The 25,835-nt window shown below is 32.8% G+C and overlaps 2 protein-coding genes across 2 annotated transcripts; both read left to right on the forward strand.

The window, feature by feature from the left end:
* Nucleotides 1-9,950: 9,950 nt before the first annotated feature.
* LOC149418232 (protein CREG1-like) lies at nt 9,951-13,747 on the forward strand. Its single transcript, XM_089639374.1, has 6 exons — nt 9,951-10,000; nt 11,047-11,237; nt 11,581-11,735; nt 11,950-12,069; nt 12,632-12,713; nt 13,382-13,747. Coding segments are annotated over exons 1-6 (654 nt in total). The 5' UTR covers nt 9,951-9,998; the 3' UTR covers nt 13,486-13,747.
* A 6,380-nt stretch (nt 13,748-20,127) lies between these two features.
* On the forward strand, nt 20,128-22,845 carry LOC149418233 (protein CREG1-like). Its single transcript, XM_089639391.1, has 5 exons — nt 20,128-20,269; nt 20,613-20,767; nt 20,982-21,101; nt 21,666-21,747; nt 22,429-22,845. The coding sequence occupies exons 1-5, from the start codon at nt 20,128-20,130 to the stop codon at nt 22,530-22,532; spliced, it is 603 nt and encodes a 200-aa protein (XP_089495517.1). The 3' UTR covers nt 22,533-22,845.
* Nucleotides 22,846-25,835: the final 2,990 nt, after the last annotated feature.

Below are 25,835 nucleotides of genomic sequence, written 5' to 3' on the forward strand. Positions count from 1 at the left end.
CTGCCCGATTAGCATATTTAATTATTCTGCTAGTTTCCTTGTTGTTGGTAACAAGTTGGAAGTTTTCCTGCGAAGGTAACAATAAATGGAGTCTACTTTTCTCCAGGTCTTTACGAGCCATTTGACGCGAAGTGAGTTTCAAATAACATTTATGGAAATGACGGTAGGTCTCTGTTTCCTGTTTTATGGTACAGGGAACTGAAACTTGCTCCGATTCATGAAATGGAACTGGTAACGTAGTCCTGGATGTTTGAAAGGCAATGGTTGGACTACTACGCTAAGCAGGCTGCCAGAGTAGAATATACTCTCAGTATCACCCTGGTGAAAGATCACCACTCAAAATATGATTTAATATGGTTTTATTCGAGCTTGATATCAGTTCTGAAAAGCAAGATGCTTTCCAACCTTACTCTTCCCTATCTCTAACACTTCCTCACTCCCTTCAGATCACAACATAACCAAGTTGGGAATGCCATAGTCCCACTAGCTCTGTATGGTTTTAACGTTAGTATTTTATGTACAGGCAACGAGAGTTGAAACCAACAACACGTGCTTTTTCTTTGAATGTATTTGAACATCGGTATATGTTTTTAGCAGCGTTTGTCTTAGTTTATTGTCACTAGCGGAAAAGGGACAGCAATTTTATATGACCAGTCTATCTACGATTTTTCAATTATTTTTTTGTCATACTGTACAGGGTTCTCAAATTATTGATACCAAGGGGTCTATGGCATTCACAATCAGGGGAACTTTGAGTTAATGACTAACCCTGGCTATTTGGTCTATCCGATACTACCTTCCGATATGTAAAGAGTTGAAAATATAATTATGCTTATTCACGAATAATACAATAAATTCTATGTGTATAATAAAATGAGATCACTGTGACTTGAGGTTCTCTCAAGTATCACTCTTCCGTGGAAGTGATCAAAAGGTTACAGTTGAATGTTTTTCCAGCCTCTGTGTTTCCTCCTTCTTACAACAAGGGCTCTTCAATCTCCAGGTTCACAGCTTCATTTCCACTACCAAAGATCATCATTATGTGAACTTCTCCTAACCTTGTCCTACTCGGATGGAGGAACCATTACACCAACAAGATGCCTCCAAGCGTCCCTGTCCTACTTTACTTCAGCGGCCTATGTTCAACAGGCCCTCTCCTCGAACAGTCGTCTCTGGAGTTCCTTCTCCCATCTGTATCTGGGGCGGCCCACTGGACGTCTTTCTCCTGGAATAGAATTTGAATTAACCAATTCTCTTTTTTTTAAGTTTTTTATGGTTGTTGTTTTGCTGGCCAAAATTAAATACATCTCTTGGCCAGAATAATCGTAATTTCCACGCTACAAAACTGCATGGAGATAAAAAAAGTTTCAAAAAGACATCAAAATATGGCCAACCATATAAACATGAAGGAGGAAATCATTAAAATTATAAAGTTACATCAATATTGTCAACAGACCAGTAAGTTATTTTATTTAGTGGAAATCAACATATACCTATGAGAAAATGTACAACAAGCTAAAGTCGGCCTCGGAACAGTAATATCTAGCAAAGAGGACTGTGTATAAACTACTTTACTTTGTATTTTTAAAATAGTCAATAAAAAAGGTCTATTAATTATGTTTTCAACATTTTTTAAAAATCATTGTTTTTAACGAAACTCTTCGTTTGTTAAAAAAATGTACCTGAATATATCATTTTTTTTTATTTTTCATACTTATAAACGGGCTTTATTGCCTGGCTTCAATGTCTAACAACCAACTCATGACTATACACATAAAAATATTAAAACTTAGTTATTTTGACTTAATTAAAAGTAACTAATTGATTAGCCATCGCAGGGGTAGGCAGAGAGGACGGACCGCTAAACAACTCGGTCTTGGTACGCACTGCTTGCCTCAGGCACATTTATACACTGTCAAATATATACTCTTCTGTTATTCCGACTCTACATAGCTTGACTTCTGCTAATATCATTCACATTCGCTTTATGTATTCTTCTTACACTCCTTTCTTCGTTCATATATGCGTTACTTTCTTAATCTTGCTCGTTACAATTATATCAGCCTTGCATTATTTGCAAAGCTACACATTTACCTGATTTTTTTTTTACCAGACTTGTGCGTCAGTGTTCATTTCTACAACATTTATCTACTTTCATCCTTCTTCTGCCAGTTACATGCCCCACTACAGTAGAATAATGCCATGTTGTGCTACCTCCTTCCTTTCTAGGAAGGAGGTAGCCTTTTCCTTTCTTCCTAGCCAAATTTCGGACAGCATTACAGGGTCCATCATCAGGGCAGATGTGTAAACATTGTGTTCTTTTGTGCCGTATATGTGATGCCGTGCTGCCAACTCCAATCTTTTTAGGTTTTCTATGTTTAGTGTTGGTGTAGCTGTCAATTATCAGATACCAAGAACCGTTAAGCTTGGTACTGTTGTCTTTGTTAATAATAATGGGATTTTTATGAATTTCAATTGTATTGCCAATTTGTCAAGGTGGCCGAGTTTACATGCTTGAAATTGTTCTGATATTCTTTTGGAGATCGTCCGTTCTGTCTGGTTTACATAAACCCTGTCGCATCTGGAACAGCTGAACTTATAAATACCATCTATTTCAAGAGGAAACTTGGTTATTGCAGGCCTCAGTAAGTTTTGCATTTTTGTCGTGGTACCGAAGCCAGTCTTGATGCTTCCTTTTCTCAGTACCTTGGAGATTCTATCCGTCACATTGGGGTAGATTTAGCTTTAATGATTTGCCTTACCATTTCGCTCTGATGCGTAGGTTAGCTTTATAAGTTACGATCCGATTTTTGGTTCTTCTCATATTCTGGTTGCTCAGGTAACCAATATGGGTAAGTCTTCTTTACTGCGCTAGGTGGCCTTGCAATCAGCATGTAGCTTCAGAATTTGTATCATCATTGACAAATTACAAAAATACTAGCGACCCACGCCTTAGCATGTCTCGTTATACAATATAATGTTATGCAGGTTATAAATCTACATAGTATTATATTTACGAAGACGAATATTGTTCAGAAAACACGACAGTCTTTGAAACAAAGCTACGAGCGCTACCTGAGAAGTGTCCCCTTTTCGTTCTTACTTCGTTTTCAATTCGTTTGGGTGGCGGGGAAAATAAAGGAAACAATTAATAACACAGAGGGATCTGTGATTTCCTCTCTCCGGTTATCACTTTGTGCTGTAATATTAAAGTGATCGTTATTTCCTTTCTACCACCCGTATATACTCGTGTATATACAAGGTTTTCACATGTAAAATAATTTTCTCGGCTTATCCGCGTAACGTAGTCCTTAAAAGGATTTTTTAACTTCTGACGTTTCGACTTTAATTAGGTTTTGATTAGACTTCACTATTTTTTGATTTCTGGATCGAACAATCACGCGAAAGCGATAAGTTTTAGACAAAACCAGAAGACCTCACGAATGTAATATATACCTACATTAAAAACATATATTTTTATTAATAAAACTTATGCACATCATAATTCAGTTTTTAAATTAATTTTAATTAAAAAATACCTGAATAATATAACTCAAATAAAAAAAGAGAAGTGTTCATTTGGAAAATAAATAAAAGTATAATAATACACTACGGTACATGCGTAATTTTGTGAAATTGTTTACATTTCTGTTTGAATTAAGGATCTAAATATTAAATTATATTTTTTTATCTAGTATGACCAAGAGTAGCACGTTAAATCAAATTTGTACAGTTTGTTTGGTGAATTTGAAGATTCATGCCGATCTGTTTGACAGACTGCAGTGGTCTCATATACGCACTACACGCCTAACGGACCATTTACATGGTTTCCCCAGACGTTAAACTATTGTACTTTAGGGTAGTTAAAACTATTCCACGTCAAACTGTGGAATGAAATACAGTCTAATTGAATATCGACATTGTCACAGTACTCCAAGAAGCATTGCAGAAAATGGTTGCTGACTGCACAGTCAACCGCACAACATCATTATTGATCGAATTAACAATGACAGGGATACTTACTTGTGTTTGTGATAATATTATTTAATTTGAATTGTGGGTGTTTAATTGAATTATAATTTCATTTTAATTATTATTTATTATGTATATTAGAGGCACTGCTGAAAACCAGCTGCATTCCGGGAGAAATCGGGAATGTACTTCTGAGCAGTCACCAACCCCTTTGTCAATAGAATAAGTATTATCAAAGAAAATAAAATGTATGAAACTATACGATATGTCTTATAAGATAAATGAGAAGGAGTAAACGAGTACATATTACATTCACAGAGAAATGAAAAATTAAATTTGTATTGTTTCAACACCATAAGAATCAATAGTCCGCGGAATAAAAGTAATGGACTAATGTTTAAGGTTGTGTTATAAAATAATTTTACAAATACGTGGATTATTTGTTTATTATCAATCTTATCACGATTTAAGTGTTCGGTTTCTCATTTTCCTCAAATGCAAAGCTCTTTATTAATTAATTTTAGTTAATCAGTTGTTTTCTCCCAACTAATTTGCGTCTTAATTAAAGAGTCAAGTTCACCAGGTTATCTTAAGCACATTGTTATTTCGAAAGTTTTGTGAATCACATATACGTAGCTAACGTTTCATATCCACATAGAAACACTATGCAGCGAAGCTTTAAGTGTGCTGGGATTTGTGGTAAGCAACTCCATATTACAGATTAGCTTTATACTACAGATTAGTAGGTAGCATTTTGGAAAGCTTCGCCGATAGAAGGAAAATTCTTTTACTGACAGCCACACATAATCTTCTGAACGGTCATATCTGTATTCCTGATATTATTAAAAAATTCAGTCTTATGTTCCCGAAAATTTTAGGCTAGTTGGCAGGCACAGTAACTTTAATTTTGTTGTTCCGAGATGCAGAACTAACCGACCATGGTAATGCAGCTCGGAAAAATGATTTTTAATAACTTGTCCAATAGATATTTTTCAACTGAACATTAAAAAATTGTAGCATTACTTAACTTAATATAAAAATGTATATTTCTTATTGGCTATGAAAACTGTTAATGTACATTGAAAATAAAATATATTTTTCGGGATTCGAACCCGTGACCTCCAGTTTGCTAGCCGAGAGCCTTATTCCTCGACCACAGAGGCCGTAAAATTTAATGCTTAATAATGAACTGGTTTCACTACGATGCTACCCATAAAACGCTATTTAAAGAGTTTGAAAAGTTGAAATCCTTTTCAGCACTTTACATAATAAAAATTTAATAAAATAAAATACTTTTTTGTTTTAAAACCACGATATTTATTAATTTAAGAACCGACCGGTTTCGCTTTACTTAAGCATCATCAGGGTACAAATTAATACTGCATACTACAGTATTTGTACCCTGATGATGCTTAAGTAAAGCGAAACCGGTCGGTTCTTAAATTAATAAATATCGTGGTTTTAAAACAAAAAAGTATTTTATTTTATTAAATATGTCAAACCACAAAGTGATTGCTTTCTACAATAATATAATAAAAATTGCCTAATATTGTTACATAAAAAAACAAAGAAAAGTTACGATAGTATGTAAGTTCGTCTTGTAACAGGTTTCTGGTTGCAATAAATGCAATACTTAATACAATTAGTTAAACCCAGGAAATAACTAAACACATGGGGATGGCTCAAATAAGTCTATCCAGAAATTTCTGCCAAGCATTTGAAATAAGAAAATTTATTTATTTATTTGTTAAGACATACACAGTACAATAAGATACAGTTAGATATTTTTAGTTATTACATAGTTGTAGTACCTATAACGTATGTCCATAAAATATCATTACGTAATTTCGCCTGAGATTGTTATAAAAGGAAGGAAGTGTATGGATAGATAATAATAAATGAATTGAAAACAAGAATATTAAGTTACGAAAAATATAATAATAATCAGCAAATACATTAATATTTATTAAAATGTATCGTAAAACTGCATGATAACCCTAATGATCTGTGGGGAGATGATTGAAAATGCGTAAATAAGTTGAGGAAAATGTAATTATTTCACTTTTGTCCTTAAAGGCCTTACCCGGCACAGGTGCCAATAACAATGTGTTTATGTACTTACATGTTCTGCCCACAGAATGAAGAGTTCTCCATTAGTCTACCCATTTAACTTGTTTGTCATTTACTTTTGTATAAGCTAATTATTGTTGTTTAAATTAATATAATTATAATACCTCTTCAAAACTTCAAGTATAATATACCTGTTTTATGCAATGACGTTTAAAATTGTTATCATAATAATCGACCAAAAATGATGTACCGCCATTGACTAAAATTATGCATCAATGCGTACCGCTTATGAAAAGAATCTATTTGAGAAAACAAAAATTATGCGTAACGACTTGTGTCTTGAAGGAATTTTTATAGACAAATCAAGTTCCAAATCTAAGAAAATAAAACAGGCCAGAACAATTAGATTAGAATGCGACGGCATTAGAAAATTTGCTTAAGGCGATGCACTACGTTGTGTAATATTTTAAATTGAGCCGCTATCAATAACAACCCTTACGTAGATGGCGATAAGGTTTAAATTCCCGCTTAACACCATCCGCCTGTTGATTTATGCAAGAAAAAAACATGGCCAAAAAGTGCCTTTTATTTTATTTGGTGGATGTTCAAGCATAAATATTTTATTTTTTTCGATCATTTTATAAATAACTTAATTTTCCACATTATACAATAAAATCCTAACCGAAAATGGGTTCGTAAGTAGGAGATTTTGAACTTTAAAGCAATTTTCAAAGGCCTTTACATTATTTTTTTCTGGGCCTATAAAAAGACTTATCTAAAAAATACTCGATTATTTCAAAGGCCAAGATGTATTCTACTCGCAGTATTTTATTAAAGCATATGAAACATTTCTAGGCGACCAAATTTTCAAACCACAAACACATGATTTTGCATTACTACGTATGGCATCGCCTTAAAAACTAAAGTTACACACTTTTCCAAAACATACTCACCCCTAACCAAACATAACACAACTAGCATTATATTACGTTCTAGTAGTTCTACAAAAACAGTTAAGACGAAAGAGTATTTAGAGGCAGGTATTTGAAACGTTACAATATATATATACGTTACAATATATATATTGTAACGTTTCAAATACCTGCCTCTAAATACTCTTTCGTCTTAACTGTTTCTCTAAGTACATTTAATGTGGTATCCTTTTCTTTTAACTAAATTAAGTCTACGTAATAAAACAGATGTATGGAATTTATCACTGTCACAATAAAGATATGTACTGTCCATTTATCGACGGCTGATTAACTACATTTACTATCGTAAATTTATTAACTACATCGACGGAAATATTGTAAATATTTCTACCGAGGTGTTTTAGTTACTAAATTTATAGATTATAAAGAAATATAAATTATTTAGAAAAAAATACAAACCCTTAAAACCTGTAATATAATACATTTATTTTACTAACGTTTCTTTTTCCTCTTTACATGAGTACAGCATTTTATACACTTTATGCATTTATTAAAATTATTTCATGGGAAATATATAATATTTCATGGAATATATAATCATCAAGGAGAAATGTATTTGACCTAGTAAATACCTACCGTTAAGCATCTATCTACATGTATGTATACCTCATCTTTAATTAGTTATGGATCATATTATGTAAAAATATATTTTTTGATCATTGTATTGAGAAAAAGATCTCAGTGTTAGCTTTTTAACTTACATTTATTATGTTCTAACCTTCCATGTTGTATTAAGATGATGTTATACACGCTCATAAAAGCTGTTTATTATTTAAAATAATCCTCATTTAAATCTTTTCAACTTGTAATATACTTTATTTATTATACACCTACAATTTACTGTACACCTCGTCTATCTTAAGTCAGTTACTTAAGATATATAAGGTAATATATTATATTTTTTATACAAGAGTTTATACTTATTTTTTAATTCCAATATTGTATTGCTTAAACAGGATCTAAATTTGCATTGTTATTTACTTATGTTTCTAATACTATAATTATAAATGTAAAAACCGAAAGGTTAAATAATAATTATATATACATAATTATTATGATATAACAACTATTAAACTGTTTTTCAAAAATACTGCCACTGTTGGTACCTAGTATAGTGTTACCCACGCCTTTCCTTTTGATCTCCTTTATGAATATTATTGTTGCCCATCGACCCAGCTCCTACCTCTCCTATTCCGACTTAGTGAACTGAGTTGAAAAAATCGTCCTGTCAACAACGATTGATTACAGAGCCCCCTTTATCGACCGTGTCGAAACTTAAAAGCCATCGTGAGCTCGCGAATTTTGGTGAAAAATTAGTGATTTGTGTATGAACCAGCGCAAAGGATAGAAAACGTGGAAGAATAGAAAAGGGTAAGTCGGCATATCCGAATTTTCCACTCCTATTGCATTCCGCGGTGCGACGGTGCTTTTCAGTCCCCAACAGCCACCATGATGTGTGTTTACTTATGACGGCATAATAACACTTTCTTACAACATGCGAACACTTCGGCCAATGTTTTGTTCACCTCTCGTAGTGAGGTGTTAACAAAACATTCCTTCTAACCCATACAGGCACCGATTTTTAATATCCTTGATCCTTATTTAATCTTCACACCAAAGTGAAACTGTGCTGCCATTATTTTTAAAATTTTTATTATTGATATTTATTTTTTCTGTTTTTTTCTGCGGGTTCTACCTCAATATAAATCCGGGTAAAATTCGGTTTATGGGAGTCACTCGAATAACCGAAATTGAACTTGATTTAGACTAATTTAGGAGAATTAGGTGGGGGTCGGCACTATTAACTGAGTTATAGGGTTTTGAAATTTCGTACGCGATACATAGAAACGGTGGTTTATTTATCAATTATGACATAAGAAAATCAAATTAGTGACGATTTATTAGTCTCACATTTCAGAAGTGCCAACCAAAAAATAAAAAGTGTTGCCATATTATAATAATATTTTTTTACAAAATAGGTTAGGTTTTTAGTTTGGGTTAGAGTAGGCAGAAGAACATGGGAAAAAGGTATTAGAATTAAATCACAAACCAGTCTATACAAACCTAGCGTAGCCCACAAACTATTTGAAAACTGGGATGTAACTCTAAAGGGGACGCGAGCAGGCGTTATTAAAGGGGCAATTTTTTGTAACAGGAAATAACATGGAAAAAAGGTATTAGAATCAAATCACAAACCAGTCTATACAAACCTAGCGTAGCCCACAAACTACTTGAAAACTGGGATATAACTCTAAAGGGGACGCGAGTGGGCGTTATTAAAGGGTCATTTTTTTGTTATAGAAAATCACAGTTAGGTTAGGTTATATATATATAAATTTAATATTTACAAGATTTTAAATAATAAACTACAAATCTGGCAAATGATATTTAATTTTCTGAATTTTCCATGCATTGATATTATAATTATATGGCAACACTTTTTATTTTTTGGTTGGCACTTCTGAAATGTGAGACTAATAAATAGTCACTAATTTGATTTTCTTATGTCATAATTGATAAATAAAACATGGTTCCTATGTATCGCGTACGAAATTTCAAAACCCTATAACTCAGTTAATAGTGCCGACTCCCACCTAATTCTTACAGATTCGGATTCCCCAGCCCTAAATTAGTCTAAATCAAGTTCAATTTCGGTTATTCGAGTGACTCCCATAAACCGAATTTTTTCCATAAATCCATTTATATTTAAATATAAAAATATTCATACTTTCAAAGGTACAACAATGTTTTAATAGCCTTCCCGAAGATTAAATAATTAAATAAATGAATAAATATATAGAATTCTATTAACATTTTAAAAGAAATGGTTGTCAACGCATGTCTTTTTGTGAATAATATTATTATCGATAACTCTAACTCCACTATATATACCCTAACATTGACTCTTTTCATCATCAGTTCGATAGTTGGTCGATGGTTTGGACATTTGGATAAATTACCAAAATGTAAGTTTTTGTCATACCATTTCAAACCAATTTGCATAATTTTAGCCGAGTGCATTGCAATAGTTGTATCTCTCATATAACTATATATATCATAACAACTATATATATCATATCATAACATATTTAAAAATAATTTTGAACATTCCATTGTTCTCACTGGTTCTCTCAGTTCTCTCAAAAAACTTAAATCCAGTCCTCTTCTTCATCCTGATGATAACCTAGTAAGCCTTATTCGAGTGCTAATAGCCTCCATTCAAAAACCATAACTTTTTTTTGGATTCCTGGACATGTCGACATCGTGCGGATTCCTTGGTAAAAAATAGGAACAACATCCAATCCTCGTAAACCACATTCCTTTGGCTGACATATTTTCTTGAGTCTTGGTACATTGCTAGTCAATCGAATGGATGCCTCAATACAAAGGACTATCCCATTAAAACCTTGGTTTCAACGGTTTCAACAGTTCCCCATTTCTCCAAAAACTAATTTAACGCACTTATTCGAATAAGGATTGGACGATGTTTCGTTCCTTCTCACCTGTTTAAAATTATAGTGCTTGACTTCTCATATTGTACATTCTGTGGTCTAAAAGTGGGAACTTTAGATCACATATTTTCTGGTTTTCTCTCTCTAAACAAATATCTTCTCTTCTATCAAGCTTTATCTTAAATTGCCTCCCCTCCATTCATCATGTCTTCTTTTCTGTGTCTGACCTCGACTCCAATCTTACAAATAATTTTAAAGTTTGATTTAATTTAAACAAAAAAGATATGTAAATTCATCTTCCGCCTCTCCATAATTTGTTTAATATGAAAGGTGAAAGACAGAAAAAAAATGATAATATACTATGAAAACAAGTTCATTTTTCTCAGAATATAAAGAAAATATATACATAATAGCATGTTTCTATATATTATATAAATGTAATCGGGATAGGAGGCACTTAAATTTTGTTTCATTGCTAAAAAATTGAATTATTATTGACCTTAAAATTTTGAACAGAACTTTTCACTAAACATAATCCATTTCCTCTTATGTTATTCCAGGCATTTAAAAATGTGGATCTTAAGCCTTGTATTGCTGGCTTTTGTATCAATGGCAACCAGCGGAGGGACTAGTACTGAAACGCACTTGGAAGGAACCAACAGGGACAAGACGACAGGTGCCATTAATGCACCATCTCCACCCGACCACAATGATCTCGTCGCAATGGCAAGATACGTCATGCACCAAGCAGGTGATTTAGCTTTCTTTCTTCTTCTTATGGTTTAATAGTAGGAATGTTGAGACTCTCCAGTCATTAGACAGCTTCTGCGATTGCATTTGGTAGTATCAATGAGCCCACGGGAACTGGTGAAGAAGAAGTACTTCAACAATTCTTCGTGTTTAAACCTGTTCCACACTCATTCAATACACACACAGTCTTAAATTTTTTTCTATTCTTATTCTCTTTGTGCTAGGTGTGTAGGTGTCTTATAAATGGCTAATTCGTATTTTCGAAAAATCATTATTTTTACCTGCAACTTGTGTAATACATAAACTAGGTGCATTTCACTACATTTTATTTATACTTATTATAGATTGGACGTCCCTCGCCACTTTGTCAACAATACCGGAAGTACGAACCTACCCCTTTAGCAGCGTGGTGTCCATGAGTGATGGGACTGTACAAAACTCAACCGGAGTTCCATATTTTTACTTAACACTTCTGGACTTCCCAAGTAAAGACCTCGAAGTAAGTAATGCTTGCAAGCAAATTTTATATACAGTGAGAAGCAATAAATATATTGCCCTTAATTGATTCCTCGCAAGTATGAATTACATTGGTTAATGTATTAGGCAGCCTTTCAATTGACTCTTAAAATTTATGATCAGTTTCTGACCTCAGACTTGGCAGCCAACTCTGTTCTGGATCCCTTGTATATACCTAAATGTATATTATTTTACAGATTGATAACAGATGTTCAATATCTGTATCCCTGATGCAAACTGACTTCTGCAAATCTAAGAACTACCAGGCTGATGATCCTAGGTGCGCGAGAGTAATGGTAACTGGACGAATGGAAAAGGTTTATAATTTTATATTACTAACGCACACCCGTGAAAAATTTAATAAAAAGAAATACACATTTTAATTATAGAATTAAGAAAAAATCTGGTAAAAAAATATTATTCACGGTCTCCGGAAACTCGTAGTACCAGTGAAAAATTGGTGAAATTACATCATGTAGAGATTAAAAAAAATTTTTTGTTTAGAACTGAATATTTGGTTTTTTTGGATGTTTTCGGCAAGTAAAATGTTAAAAAAAATCTTTTTGGGCCGAGTCAATATATATATTATATTAATTCATTTAAAAATACATTAAACAGCTAATATTTACCCCCAGCGACTGATTCTTTTGAAATTCCACCAAAAAAGTTACTCAAAATGATTTACTACCAAATGGATTCCAAAAGCGATGTAGATTTATCAATTTCCCATTTGTACTACGAGTTTGGGGACTTCGTTTGTTGGAGGTAGATATTTTTTGTATGTAGATGTTCAAAATATAATATTGATTGATGAATTGTGATGATTATCGTGCTGTGAAATAAGTTGTAGAATAATATTTTGTTCGTATTTGTTTTCAGATGATAAATGGAACAGCTGAATACGATTTTGCAAAGGAAGCATTATTCTCAAGACATCCCTTAATGTCACATTTACCAGCAAGTAAGATTTAAAATAAAATATTATTGTGTGATTTACCCGGGCTGACTTTATTATTCGAGAAATGCGAATAAGAAAGTCCAAATAAACACCACAATTTCACATTTGAATAAAGAATCTTGAGTGAACCGTTTACCGTTTCTTAATAGGCCACCAACTTGGAACTGAAATAAAACTTACAAACAAATTTACAGTTTGTCAAAATGCCAAACGGTCGAGAGCCGAGATACATACGTGCGGAGCGACTGGCTATTGTCCTACTGTTTTGTCAAAACGAATTTATACGCGGACGCGGTGGTAGGGGTAAGACACTATCCTGCGCAGATAGCTTTCCCATCTATCTCTGGGACAGTGTCTTGGTTCATTGTCCTGTCTTCCAAATTACTGTTCACCCTAGGACAGAAACAGAATTGTTCAATTCTCGTGTGATAGTTGCATTACTTGAGGACTGTTCAATAGCTTACGATGGAAATATTTGTATTGACCTAGAAATTCAGAACAGAAAAAAACGTGCAAATTTTATGACGAAATGATTTTAATTCTTTCTTAATTGTGTTTTCGGCCATAGGATAAGTCTGTAATCACAAACAGACTAATTCCCAAATAGGCTCACATTTGATTTGTCGGTGATTTAAGCGAAATTTTGGATTTGATTGTTTTTCTATTTTCAGATCATGGATTTTACGTTGCAAAGTTGGTCATGGAGCAAATTTTACTTATGGCCTGGTTCGGAGCACCTTCTCACATTCCTATTGATCAATATTTAGCCTTCTAATAATGATATTATAAAAATACTTGTCTAATAAAATGAAAAAAAAAGATTATCCTTAAAACATAATATAACCATTCATATTTTGACCAGTCAGTGTGTGAGTTGGCATCGCGTGTGGGTCCCAGGCGTGGTACTTTCAAGTCCTCAACGACACAAGCAACATTTCCCGCTTAGAGTGGTGGTAGTAGAAGATTTTCGTATATTGTCAGGTTATTCGTAACTTGGAAATGTTTGTCGTTCTGTTGTGAAAAAAAATCAATATGTGTACATGTTTATATATATATGTGTGTAATCGTTTTTTATAAAACTAATATAAAATGTAATAAACGAAGGATTATTTTTGGGCAAATGCATTATGTATTTTTTATTAATACCGCATAAGATACCCAAATTCCCGAAGCAAATGAAATTGCATTGATATTCGAAGAAAAATCTATTTTTCTAATAAAATTTTATCATTGTGAAACCGCACAAGAGTCCCAACTGCTGCCATCTGACAGGAGCTAGTTAGACTATGGCATCCCCAATGGGGGTATGTTGTGAGACTGAAGATTACGAGGAAGGGGTTGTGATGGGGGGAGGAAGGTGGGGAAATACGTGGCTTCTCAGATATTTTCACCAAACACGGCCAAAGCCATTAAAAATATCAATTCTGAATGGTGGTCTTATCCCAGAGCGAAACTGAGAATATCATACACTCTGGAAAGTGCAGCCAATAATTATTCCATACAGAGTACCCGGGGGTAAAGTGCACCAATTTCGGCAGTTGATTTGATATCATTTTAGAAGTAGAAAAGAAAAATTACTTTTTTCGAAACTCTTTTTATTTAAGAGTAGTTTTTAGGTACTTTAGTACTTCTACTATCATGTAGAATCAAATACCGAAGCTAGCACACTTTCCCCCGGACACCATGTATATTATTTTTAATGCTTAAATTTGTAATAACTCAAATTAATCAAATATATATTATTGCGCACATCGGGAGTTGAACCCGCCACCGCCAGTTTGCTCGTCGCAAGCCTTTCTCCTCGACCACGGAGGCCGTCGAAATTATTAAGTTAATTTATAAAAATGATAATTAATTATTTAACAACTATTATACCTATATAGCGTAACTTTAAAATCGTTTTTTGATTTAAAATAGTAAAAAAAACATTTTTTTAGTAAAAAAACAAATGCCGTCGTCTCATACACATTTATTAGTTTACATTTATGATTATTTTATTTATTTATCTGCCTTTATCATAAAAACCTTACTATCAACACATTACTGAAATATGAATTGGTTACTCATCTTGGATACATTAAATTAATAAATAATACATATTTAGAAAAACCGAAAATAAGTAACTAAAGTACATAACCAATGTAGAATAAATTAGGAGTTCCACAGGGACCTGTCCTCGGAACTACATTAATAATATGGTAAAAATGTTTCCATGATAACTTAACATAGTGACAATCCAACACACTTTTAAAAAGTGATATGAAAGCGATCAGTTTGAGTTTGAGTTTTCCGAATATAATATACCTACATTAAAAAAATATTTTTCCGTATAAAACTTTTGTACATAATAATTCAGGTTTCTTATTAATTTTAAATAATAAAATAACATTTTAACTTTGTTTTTTATTAATGAAACTTTTTTATATAATACTTAACTTACTAGAAGGTTTTACTATTTGATATTTATACTTTTCTTTCTTTAGAAGCTTTTGCTTGTGGACGGAAGAGAAGTGTTCATTTGGAAAATAAATAACAGTTTAATAGTGCAGTACGGAAGATGCGTAATTTTGTGAAATGGTTTACATTTCTGTTTGAATTGTGGATCTAAATATAAAATTATATTAATTTATCTAGTAGGTCGAACAGAATCAAATTATATCAAATGTGTCAAATGTACAGATTGTTTGGTAAATATAAAGGTTCGCGTGGTCTGTTTGACAGACTGCAGTGGTCTCATATAAGGAGTACACGCCAATGAGACCATTTACTTGGTCACCCCATACGTAAAACTACTGTACTTTAGGGTAGTTAAAGCTATTTTACGTCAAAATTGTGGTATGAAATAGTATATTTAAATATCGAATTTGTCACAGTAGGTACTTCAAATGCAGAAAATGGTTGCTGACTGCACAGTCAAACGCACAACATCATTATTGATCGAATTAATAATGAAAGGGATACCTTCATGTTTTCGTGATTATATTATTTAATTTCAATTTGAATTTATTTATTTTAATTTAAATTTTGTGTTTTTAATTAATTATAATTTCATTTTAATTATTGATTATGTGTATTAGAGGCACTGCTGAAAACCAGCTGCAATCCGGGAGAAATCCGGAATGTACATCTGAGCAATGACCAACCCCTTTGTCAATAGAATCAGTATTATCAAAGAAAATAAGATGTATGACACTCTACGATTTGTCTTAATTAACAAAGAAAATTTGAGGGAGTGTACATATTACATTCACAGAAAAGTGGAAAATATTATTTGTAATGTTTCAACACCATAAGAATCAATAGTCCGCGGAATAAAAGTAATGGACTAATGTTTTAGGTTGTGTTTTAAATTTTTTTTACAAATACATGGATTTATCGTTTACTATCAATCGTATTAAGATTAAAGTGATCGATTTTTCATTTTCCACAAGTGCTAAGTTCTTTTTTAATTGATTTTAATTAATCATTTGTTTTTCTACAAACCAATTAGGTGCTTAATTAAAGAGTCAAGTTCACCAGGTTATTATTATCTTAAGCAATTGTTATTTCGAAAGATTTGTAAATCACATTTGATACGTAGCTAACGTTTTATATCCACATAGAAACGCTATGAAGCGAAGCTTTAAGAGTGCTGGGATTTGTTGTGAGCAACTCCATATTATAGATTAGCTTTATACTACAGATTAGCAGGTAGCATTTTGGAAAGCTTCGCCGATAGAAGGAAAACTGCTTTACTGACAGCAGCACATAATCTTCTGAACGGTCATATCTGTATTCCTGATATTATAAAAATTACAGTTTTATGTTCCCGACAATTTCAGGCTAGTTGGTGGGCACAGTTACATTAATTTTGTTGTTCCGAGATGCAGAACTAACCGACCATGGTAATGCCGCTCGGGAAAACGATTTTTAATAACTTATCCAATAGATATTTTTTAACTGAACATTAAAAAATGGTATCATTACTTAACATAATATAATGATTTATATTTCTTATTGGCTATGTTAACATTAATGTACATTGAAACTAAAATAGAAATATGATTTACGGGATTCGAACCCGCGACCTCCAGTTTGCTAGTCGAGAGCCTTACTCCTCGACCACGGAGGCCGTCAAAATTAATGCTTAGTAATATTGAACTAGTTTCACAACGATGCTACCCGTAAATCGATATTTAACGAGTTTTAAAAGTAGGAAACCTTTTCATAACTTCCCATACTAAAATTTCATACAGAAATTCCGTAATAATGTTTAAAAAATAACAAAGAAAAGTTAGGATATGTAAGTACGTCTTGCAACAGGTTTCTGGCTATTAATGCAATATTTAACCCAATTAGCTGAACCCAGGAAATAACTAAACACATAGGGATGGCTAAAATAAGTCAATCTCGAATTTTTTGCAAGGCTTTTGGAATAAGAAAATAGAATAACCAACACAAATATTACGTAGAACTGGAAACAAACAGGACAATAAATTGAAAATATTAATTTATCATAAAACTGCATGATAACCCTAATGATCCGTCTGGAGATATTCTGAAATGCACAAATAAGTTGAGGAAAATGTAATTTTTTTACTTTTGTCCTTAAAGACCTTACCCGGCACAGGTGCCAATAACAATGTGTTTTTGTACTTACGTCTTCTTCACACAGAATGAAGAGTTCTCCATTATTCTACCCATTTAACTTGTTTGTAATTCTCTTTTGTATAAGCTCATTATTGTTGTTTAATTTAATATAATTATTATTACATTTCAAAAATTCAAGTTTGTAAGTTGTGGTCATCATACCTGTTTTATGCAATGACGTTTAAAAAAGGCAGGGTAAAACCTTGTAAGTTTTATTAATCCCTTGTTAATATTGAAGTGAGCTACAAACTCAAGGTAATAAGCCTACCGGAATACCAAAATAATTTGATATTCGACAGTCTTACAGGACTTAGTAACAAAGGTAATTAATATAATTGATTAAATACCCAGTAGACCATTCCTCCCCCAAATGTTATGGATTTATTGTGTTTTGTCTGAAAGGTGATTAAATTGATAGAGTGATGAAGGGATGGGTATTGTAGTTGTAATGTATTCGGTGTGTAAGGATCCGTTTCTTTATTTGTTTTTTAAAGGAATGGCGTTGACTCACTGTTTTTAGGTTTTCAGGGGATAAGGTTAAAGATTTTAGGAGTTAGGAAGAAAAATTGTCTTTGAGCTGACGTGGTATCTAGTGAAGGTACTTTGTAGTGACCGTTGGTTACTGTTCTGGTGGTGTAGTTGTGTTGTAAGAGAGTTTTGTTTTTATATTTGAATAGGAAATGTATTAGCGAAAATTTTAGGTGGAGTTGTCGTATGTTTAAGACCTTATACTCTATGAGGAGTCGAGTGGAGGGGTATCTTGTCGGTCGCTTGTTAATGACACGTATTACCATTTTTTGGGCTTTTAGAAGAGGTTCGATGGTAGATTGTGCACAGCCACCCCAGATTATAATGCCGTAAGCTAGTAGGGATTGGCAGAGAACATTATTATTATTATTTCTTCATATGAAGCGCATTATTATTATTATTAATTTTTTATTTTATTTTCGTCTAATAAAAAACATATTTGGCATAATACATATTATAAATAGGCAATAGATAGGTAGTCCCGCGAAGCTGCCACATGGCTGCTTTTCTGCAGGCTCTACCTCAATATGAATCCACTTATATTTATATTTAAGATATATATACTTTCAAAGGTACAAAAATATTTAAATAGCCTTCCAGAAGATTAAATAATTTAATAAATAAATAAAAAAAAATAATTTTATTAACATTTTTAAAGAAATTGTTGTCAACGCATGACTTTTTGGGAATAATATTACTATCGATAACTCTAACTCCACTATATATACCCTAACATTGACTCTTTTCATCATCAGTTCGACAGTTGGTTGATGGTTTGGACGTTTGGATAAATTACCAAAATGTAAGTTTTTGTCATTCCATTTCAAACCAATTTGCCATAACTTTTTTTTGGATTCATGGACATGTTGACATCGTGCGGATTCTTTGGTAAAAATAGGAACAACATCTAACCCTCGTAAACCACATTCCTTTGGCTGACATATTTTCTTGTTTCTTGGCACATTGCTAGTCAATTCAATGGATGCCTCAATACAAAGGACTATCCCATTAAAACCTTAGTTTCAACGGTTTCAACAATTCCCCATTTCTCCAAAAACTAATTTAACACACTTATTCGAATAAAGATTGGACGATGTTTTGTTCCTTCTCACCTATTTAAAGTTATAGTACTTGACTTTTCATATTGTACATTCTGTGGTCTAAAAGTGGGAACTTTAGATCACATATTTTCTGGTTTTCTCTCTCTAAACAAATATCTTCTCTTCTATCAATAGGAACAACATCTAACCCTCGTAAACCACATTCCTTTGGCTGACATATTTTCTTGTTTCTTGGCACATTGCTAGTCAATTCAATGGTTGCCTCAATACAAAGGACTATCCCATTAAAACCTTAGTTTCAACGGTTTCAACAATTCCCCATTTCTCCAAAAACTAATTTAACACACTTATTCGAATACGGATTGGACGATGTTTCGTTCCTTCTCACCTATTTAAAGTTATAGTACTTGACTTTTCATATTGTACATTCTGTGGTCTAAAAGTGGGAACTTTAGATCCTTTTTAAACTTTTTCCTCCCTCCTATAATCCGAGCCTCTTCAAGGCCCGCATTGACAAATCCCTTCCTACAGCCCCTACCTTACTCCGCCTCACAACGCCGCCCAACCGGGTGGTGACATAGTTCCCCTGTCTGTGCACTGCACAGGCAGGGACACTCTTGTGAGGTGTCACATAAAAAAAAAAAATACATATTTTCTGGTTTTCTCTCTCTAAACAAATATCTTCTCTTCTATCAAGCTTTATCTTAAATTGCATCCCCTCCATTCAGCATCTCATCTTTTCTATGTCTGAACTCGACTATAATCTTCCAAATAATTTTGAAGTTTGCCAAAAAAAAACAAAACAAAACAGATATATAAATTCATCTTCCGTCTCTTCATAATTAAAAATGTTAGCCTAAAACCCCATGAAAGGGAAAAGCCAGAAAGAAAAATTTGAAAAGTAAATATTTTTATCTAAATAATAGATTTTTCACAAAAATTATGAAATTATATGAAAACTAGTCAATATTTCTAATAAAATACAGACCATATATACATAAAAACATGTTTCTATATGTTATATGAATGTGATCGGGATGGGATGTAGTTAAAATTTGTTTCATTGCTTAAAGAAAATAATTATTAAATTCAAGATTTTGAACAAACCTTTTTCACTTAACATAATCCATTTCCTCTTATGTTATTCCAGGCATTTAAAAATTTGGATCTTAAGCGTTGTATTGCTGGCTATTGTATCAATGGCAACCAGCGGAGGGACTAGTACTAAAACGCACTTGGAAGGAACCAACAGGGACAAGATGACAGGTGCCATTAATGCACCATCTCCACCCGACCACAATGATCTCGTCGCAATGGCAAGATACGTCATGCATCAAGCAGGTGATTTAGCTTTCTTTCTTCTTCTTATGGTTTAATAGTAGGAATGTTGAGACCTTATTGTCATTAGACAGCTTCTGGGATTGCATTTGGCAGTATTAATGAGCCCACGGGAATCGGTGAAGAAGAAGTACTTTAACAATTCTCCGTGTTTAAAGTCGTTCCACACTCATGCAATACACACACACAGTCTTAAACTTTTATTTATTCTTATTCTCTTTGTGCTAGGTGTGTAGGTGTCTTATAAATGGCTAATTAACACTTTAGAAAAATCTTTATCTTTCCTGCAACTTTTGTAATACATACACTAGGTGCATTTTACTACATTTTTTAATAATTATTACAGATTGGACGTCCCTCGCCACTTTGTCAACAATACCGGAAGTACGAACCTACCCCTTTAGCAGCGTGGTGTCCATGAGTGATGGGACTGTACAAAACTCAACCGGAGTTCCATATTTTTACTTAACACTTCTGGACTTCCCAAGTAAAGACTTCCAAGTAAGTAATGCTTGCAAGCAAATTTTATGTACAGTGAGAAACAAGAAATATATTGCCTTTAATTGATTCCTCGCAAGTATGATTTACATTGGTTAATGTATTAGGCAGCCTTTCAATTGACTCTTAAAATTTATGATCAGTTTCTGACCTCAGACTTGGCAGCCAACTCTGTTCTGGATCCCTTGTATATACCTAAATGTATATTATTTTACAGATTGATAACAGATGTTCAATATCTGTATCCCTGATGCAAACTGACTTCTGCAAATCTAAGAACTACCAGGCTGATGATCCTAGGTGCGCGAGAGTAATGGTAACTGGACGAATGGAAAAGGTATATAATTTTATATTAATAACGCACACCCGTGAAAAATTTAATAAAAAGAAATACACATTTTAAATATAGAATTAAGAAAAAAATCTGGTAAAAAAATATTATTCACGGTGTCCGGAAACTCGTAGTACCAGTGGAAAATTGGTGAAATTACATCATGTAGAGATTAAAAAAAACTTTTTTGTTTCGAATTGAATATATGTTTTTTTTGTATGTTTTCGGCAAGTAAAATGTTAAAAAAATCTTTTTGGGCCGAGTCAATATATATATTATATTAATTCATTTAAAAATACATTAAACAGCTAATATTAACCCCCAGCGAGTGATTCTTTCGAAATTCCACCAAAAAAGTTACTCGAAAAGTTTTACTTCCAAATAGATTCCAAAAGCGATGTAGATTTATCAATTTCCCATTTGTACTACGAGTTTCCGGACTTCGTTTGTTGGAGGTAGATATTTTTTTGTATGTAGATGTTCAAAATATAATATTGATTGATGAATTGTGATGATTATTGTGCTGTGAAATAAGTTGTAGAATAATATTTTGTTCGTATTTGTTTTCAGATGATAAATGGAACAGCTGAATACGATTTTGCAAAGGAAGCATTATTCTCAAGACATCCCTTAATGCCACATTTACCAACAAGTAAGATTTAAAATAAAATATTATTGTGTGATTTACCCGGGCTGACTTTATTATTCGAGAAATGCGAATAAGAAAGTCCAAATAAACACCACAATTTCACATTTGAACAAAGAATCTTGAGTGAACCGTTTACCGTTTCGTAATACGGCCACCAACTTGGAACTGAAATGGAACTTACATACAAATTTAAAGTTTGACAAAATGCCAAACGGTCGAGAGCCGAGATACATACGTGCGGAGCGACTGGCTATTGTCCTACTGTTTTGTCAAAACGAATTTATATGCGGACAACGCGGCCGGGCGCGGTGGTAGGGGTAAGACACTATCCTGCGCAGATAGCTTTCCTTCTATCTCTGGGACAGTGTCTTGGTTCATTGTCCTGTCTTCCAAATTACTGTTCACCCTAGGACAGAAACAGAATTGTTCAATTCTCGTGTGATAGTTGCATTACTTGAGGACTGTTCAATAGCTTACGATGGAAATATTTGTATTGACCTAGAAATTCAGAACAGAAAAAAACGTGCAAATTTTATGACGAAATGATTTTAATTCTTTCTTAATTGTGTTTTCGGCCATAAGATAAGTCTGTAATCACAAACAGACTAATTCCCAAATAGGCTCACATTTGATTTGTCGGTGATTTAAGCGAAATTTTCTAATTGATTGTTTTTCTATTTTCAGATCATGGATTTTACGTTGCAAAGTTGGTCATGGAGCAAATTTTACTTATGGCCTGGTTCGGAGCACCTTCTCACATTCCTATTGATCAATATTTAGCCTTCTAATAATGATATTATAAAAATACTTGTCTAATAAAATGAAAAAAAAAAGATTAACCTTAAAACATAATATAACCATTCATATTTTGACCAGTCAGTGTGTGAGTTGGCATCGCGTGTGGGTCCCAGGTGTCGTACGTTCAAGTCCTCAACGACACAAGCAACATTTCCCGCTTAGTGTGGTGGTAGTAGAAGATTTTCGTATATTGTCAGGTTATTCGTAACTTGGAAATGTTTGTCGTTCTGTTATGAAAATAAATCAATATGTGTACATGTTTATATATATATATGTGTGTAATCGTCTTTTTATAAAACTAATATAAAATGTAATAAATGAAGGATTATCTTTGGGCAAATGCATTATGTATTTTTTATTAATACCGCATAAGATACCCAAATTCCCGAAGCAAATGACATTGCATTGCTATTCGTAGAAAAATCTATTTTTCTAAAAAAAATTTATCAATGTGAAACCGCACAAGAGTCCCAACTGCTGCCATCTGACAGGAGCCAGTTAGACTATGGCATCCCCAATGGGGGTATGTTGTGAGACTGAAGATTACGAGGAAGGGGTTGTGATGGGGAGAGGAAGGTGGGGAAATACGTGGCTTCTCAGATATTTTCACCAAACACGGCCAAAGCCATTAAAAAAATATCAATTCTGAATGGTGGTCTTATCCCAGAGCGAAACTGAGAGTATCTTTCACTCTGGAAAATGCAGCCAATAATTATTCCATACAGAGTACCCGGGGGTAAAGTGCACCAATTTTGGCGGTTGATTTGATATGATTTTAGAAGTAGAAAAGAAAAATTACTTGTTTCGAAACTCTTTTTATTTAAGAGTAGTTTTTAGGTACTTTATTACTTCTACTATCATGTAGAATCAAATACCGAAGCTAGCACACTTTCCCCCGGACACCATATATATTAAATTTAATGCGTAAATTGTGTAATAACTCAAATTAATCAAATATATTTTATTGCGCACATCGGGAGTTGAACCCGCCACCGCCAGTTTGCTCGTCGCAAGCCTTACTCCTTGACCACGGAGGCCGTCGAAATTATTAATTTAATTTATAAAAATGATAATTAATTATTTAACAATTATTATACCTATATAGCGTAACTTTAAAATCGTTTTTTGATTTAAAATAGTAAAAAAAACATTTTTTTAGTAAAAAAACAAATGCCGTCGTCTCATACACATTTATTAGTTTACATTTATGATTATTTTATTTATTTATCTGCCTTTATCATAAAAACCTTACTATCAACACATTACTGAAATATGAATTGGTTACTCATCTTGGATACATTAAATTAATAAGTAATACATATTTAGAAAAACCGAAAATAAGTAACTAAAGTACATAACCAATGTAGAATAAATTAGGAGTTCCACAGAGACCTGTCCTCGGAACTACATTAATAATATGGTAAAAATGGTTCCATGATAACTTAACATAGTGACAATCCAACACACTTTTAAAAAGTGATATGAAAGCGATCAGTTTGAGTTTGAGTTTTCCGAATATAATATACCTACATTAAAAAAATATTTTTCCGTATAAAACTTTTGTACATAATAATTCAGGTTTCTTATTAATTTTAAATAAAAAAATAACATTTATCTTTGTTTTTTATTAATGAAACTTTTGTATATAATACTTAACTTACTAGAAGGTTTTACTATTTGATATTTATACTGTTCTTTCATTAGAAGCTTTTGCTTGTGGACGGAAGAGAAGTGTTCATTTGGAAAATAAATAACATTTTAATAGTGCAGTACGGAAGGTGCGTAATTTTGTGAAATGGTTTACATTTCTGTTTGAATTGTGGATCTAAATATTAAATTATATTAATTTATCTAGTAGGTCGAACAGAATCAAGTTATATCAAATGTGTCAAATGTAAAGTTTGTTTGGTAAATATAAAGGTTCGCTTCTTCTGTTTGACAGAATGCAGTGGTCTCATATAAGGAGTACACGCCAAAGAAACCATTAACTTGGTCACCCCATACGTAAAACTACTGTACTTTAGGGTAGTTTAAGCTATTTCACGTCAAAATTGTGGAATGAAATAGTATATTTAAATATCGACTTTGTCACAGTACTTCAAATGCAGAAAATTGTTGCTGATTGCACAGTCAAACGCACAACATCATTATAGATCGAATTAATAATGAAAGGGATACCTACTTGTTTTCATGATTATATTATTTAATTTGAATTTTTTCGTTTATTATCAATCGTTTTAAGATTAAAGTGATCGGTTTTTCATTTTCCACAAGTGCTAAGTTCTTTTTTAATTGATTTAATTAATCAGTTGTTTTTCTATAAACCAATAAGCTACTTAATTAAAGAGTCAAGTTCACCAGGTTATTATTATCTTAAGCAATTGTTATTTCGAAAGATTTGTGAATCACATTTGATACGTAGCTAACGTTTCATATCCACATAGAAACGCTATGAAGCGAAGCTTTAAGAGTGCTGGGATTTGTGGTGAGCAACTCCATATTATAGATTAGCTTTATACTATAGATTAGCAGGTAGCATTTCGGAAAGCTTCGCCGATAGAAGGAAAACTCTTTTACTGACAGCCACACATAATCTTCTGAACGGAGATATCTGTATTCCTGATTTTATAATAAATTACAGTTTTATGTTCCTGACAATTTCAGGCTAGTTGGCAGGAACAGTCACATTAATTTTGTTGTTCCGAGATGCAGAACTAACCGACCATGGTAATGCCGCTTGGGAAAACGATTTTTAATACTTTGTCCAATAGATATTTTTCAACTGAACATTAAAAAATTGTATCATTAATTAACATAATATAATGATTTATATTTCTTATTGGCTATGTTAACTGTTTATGTACATTGAAACTAAAATAAAAATATGATTTACGGGATTCGAACCCGCGACCTCCAGTTTGCTAGTCGAGAGCCTTACTCCTTCACCACGGAGGCCGTCAAAATTAATGCTTAGTAATATTGAACTAGTTTCACTACGATGCTACCCGTAAATCGATATTTAACGAGTTTTAAAAGTAGGAAACCTTTTCATAACTTCCCATACTAAAATTTCCTGTAGAAATTCCGTAATAATGTTTAAAAAATAACTAAGAAAAGTCAGGATATGTAAGTACGTCTTGCAACAGGATTCTGGCTATTAACGCAATATTTAACACATTTAGCTGAACCCAGGAAATAACTAAACACATAGGGATGGCTAAAATAAGTCAATCCAGAAATTTTTGCAAGATTTTTGGAATAAGAAAATAGAATAACCAACACAAATATTACGT

The sequence above is a fragment of the Hesperophylax consimilis genome, chromosome 14 (assembly GCF_061612785.1).
Source record: "Hesperophylax consimilis isolate HC1 chromosome 14, BYU_Hcon_1.0, whole genome shotgun sequence".
Classification (NCBI taxonomy): domain Eukaryota; kingdom Metazoa; phylum Arthropoda; class Insecta; order Trichoptera; family Limnephilidae; genus Hesperophylax; species Hesperophylax consimilis.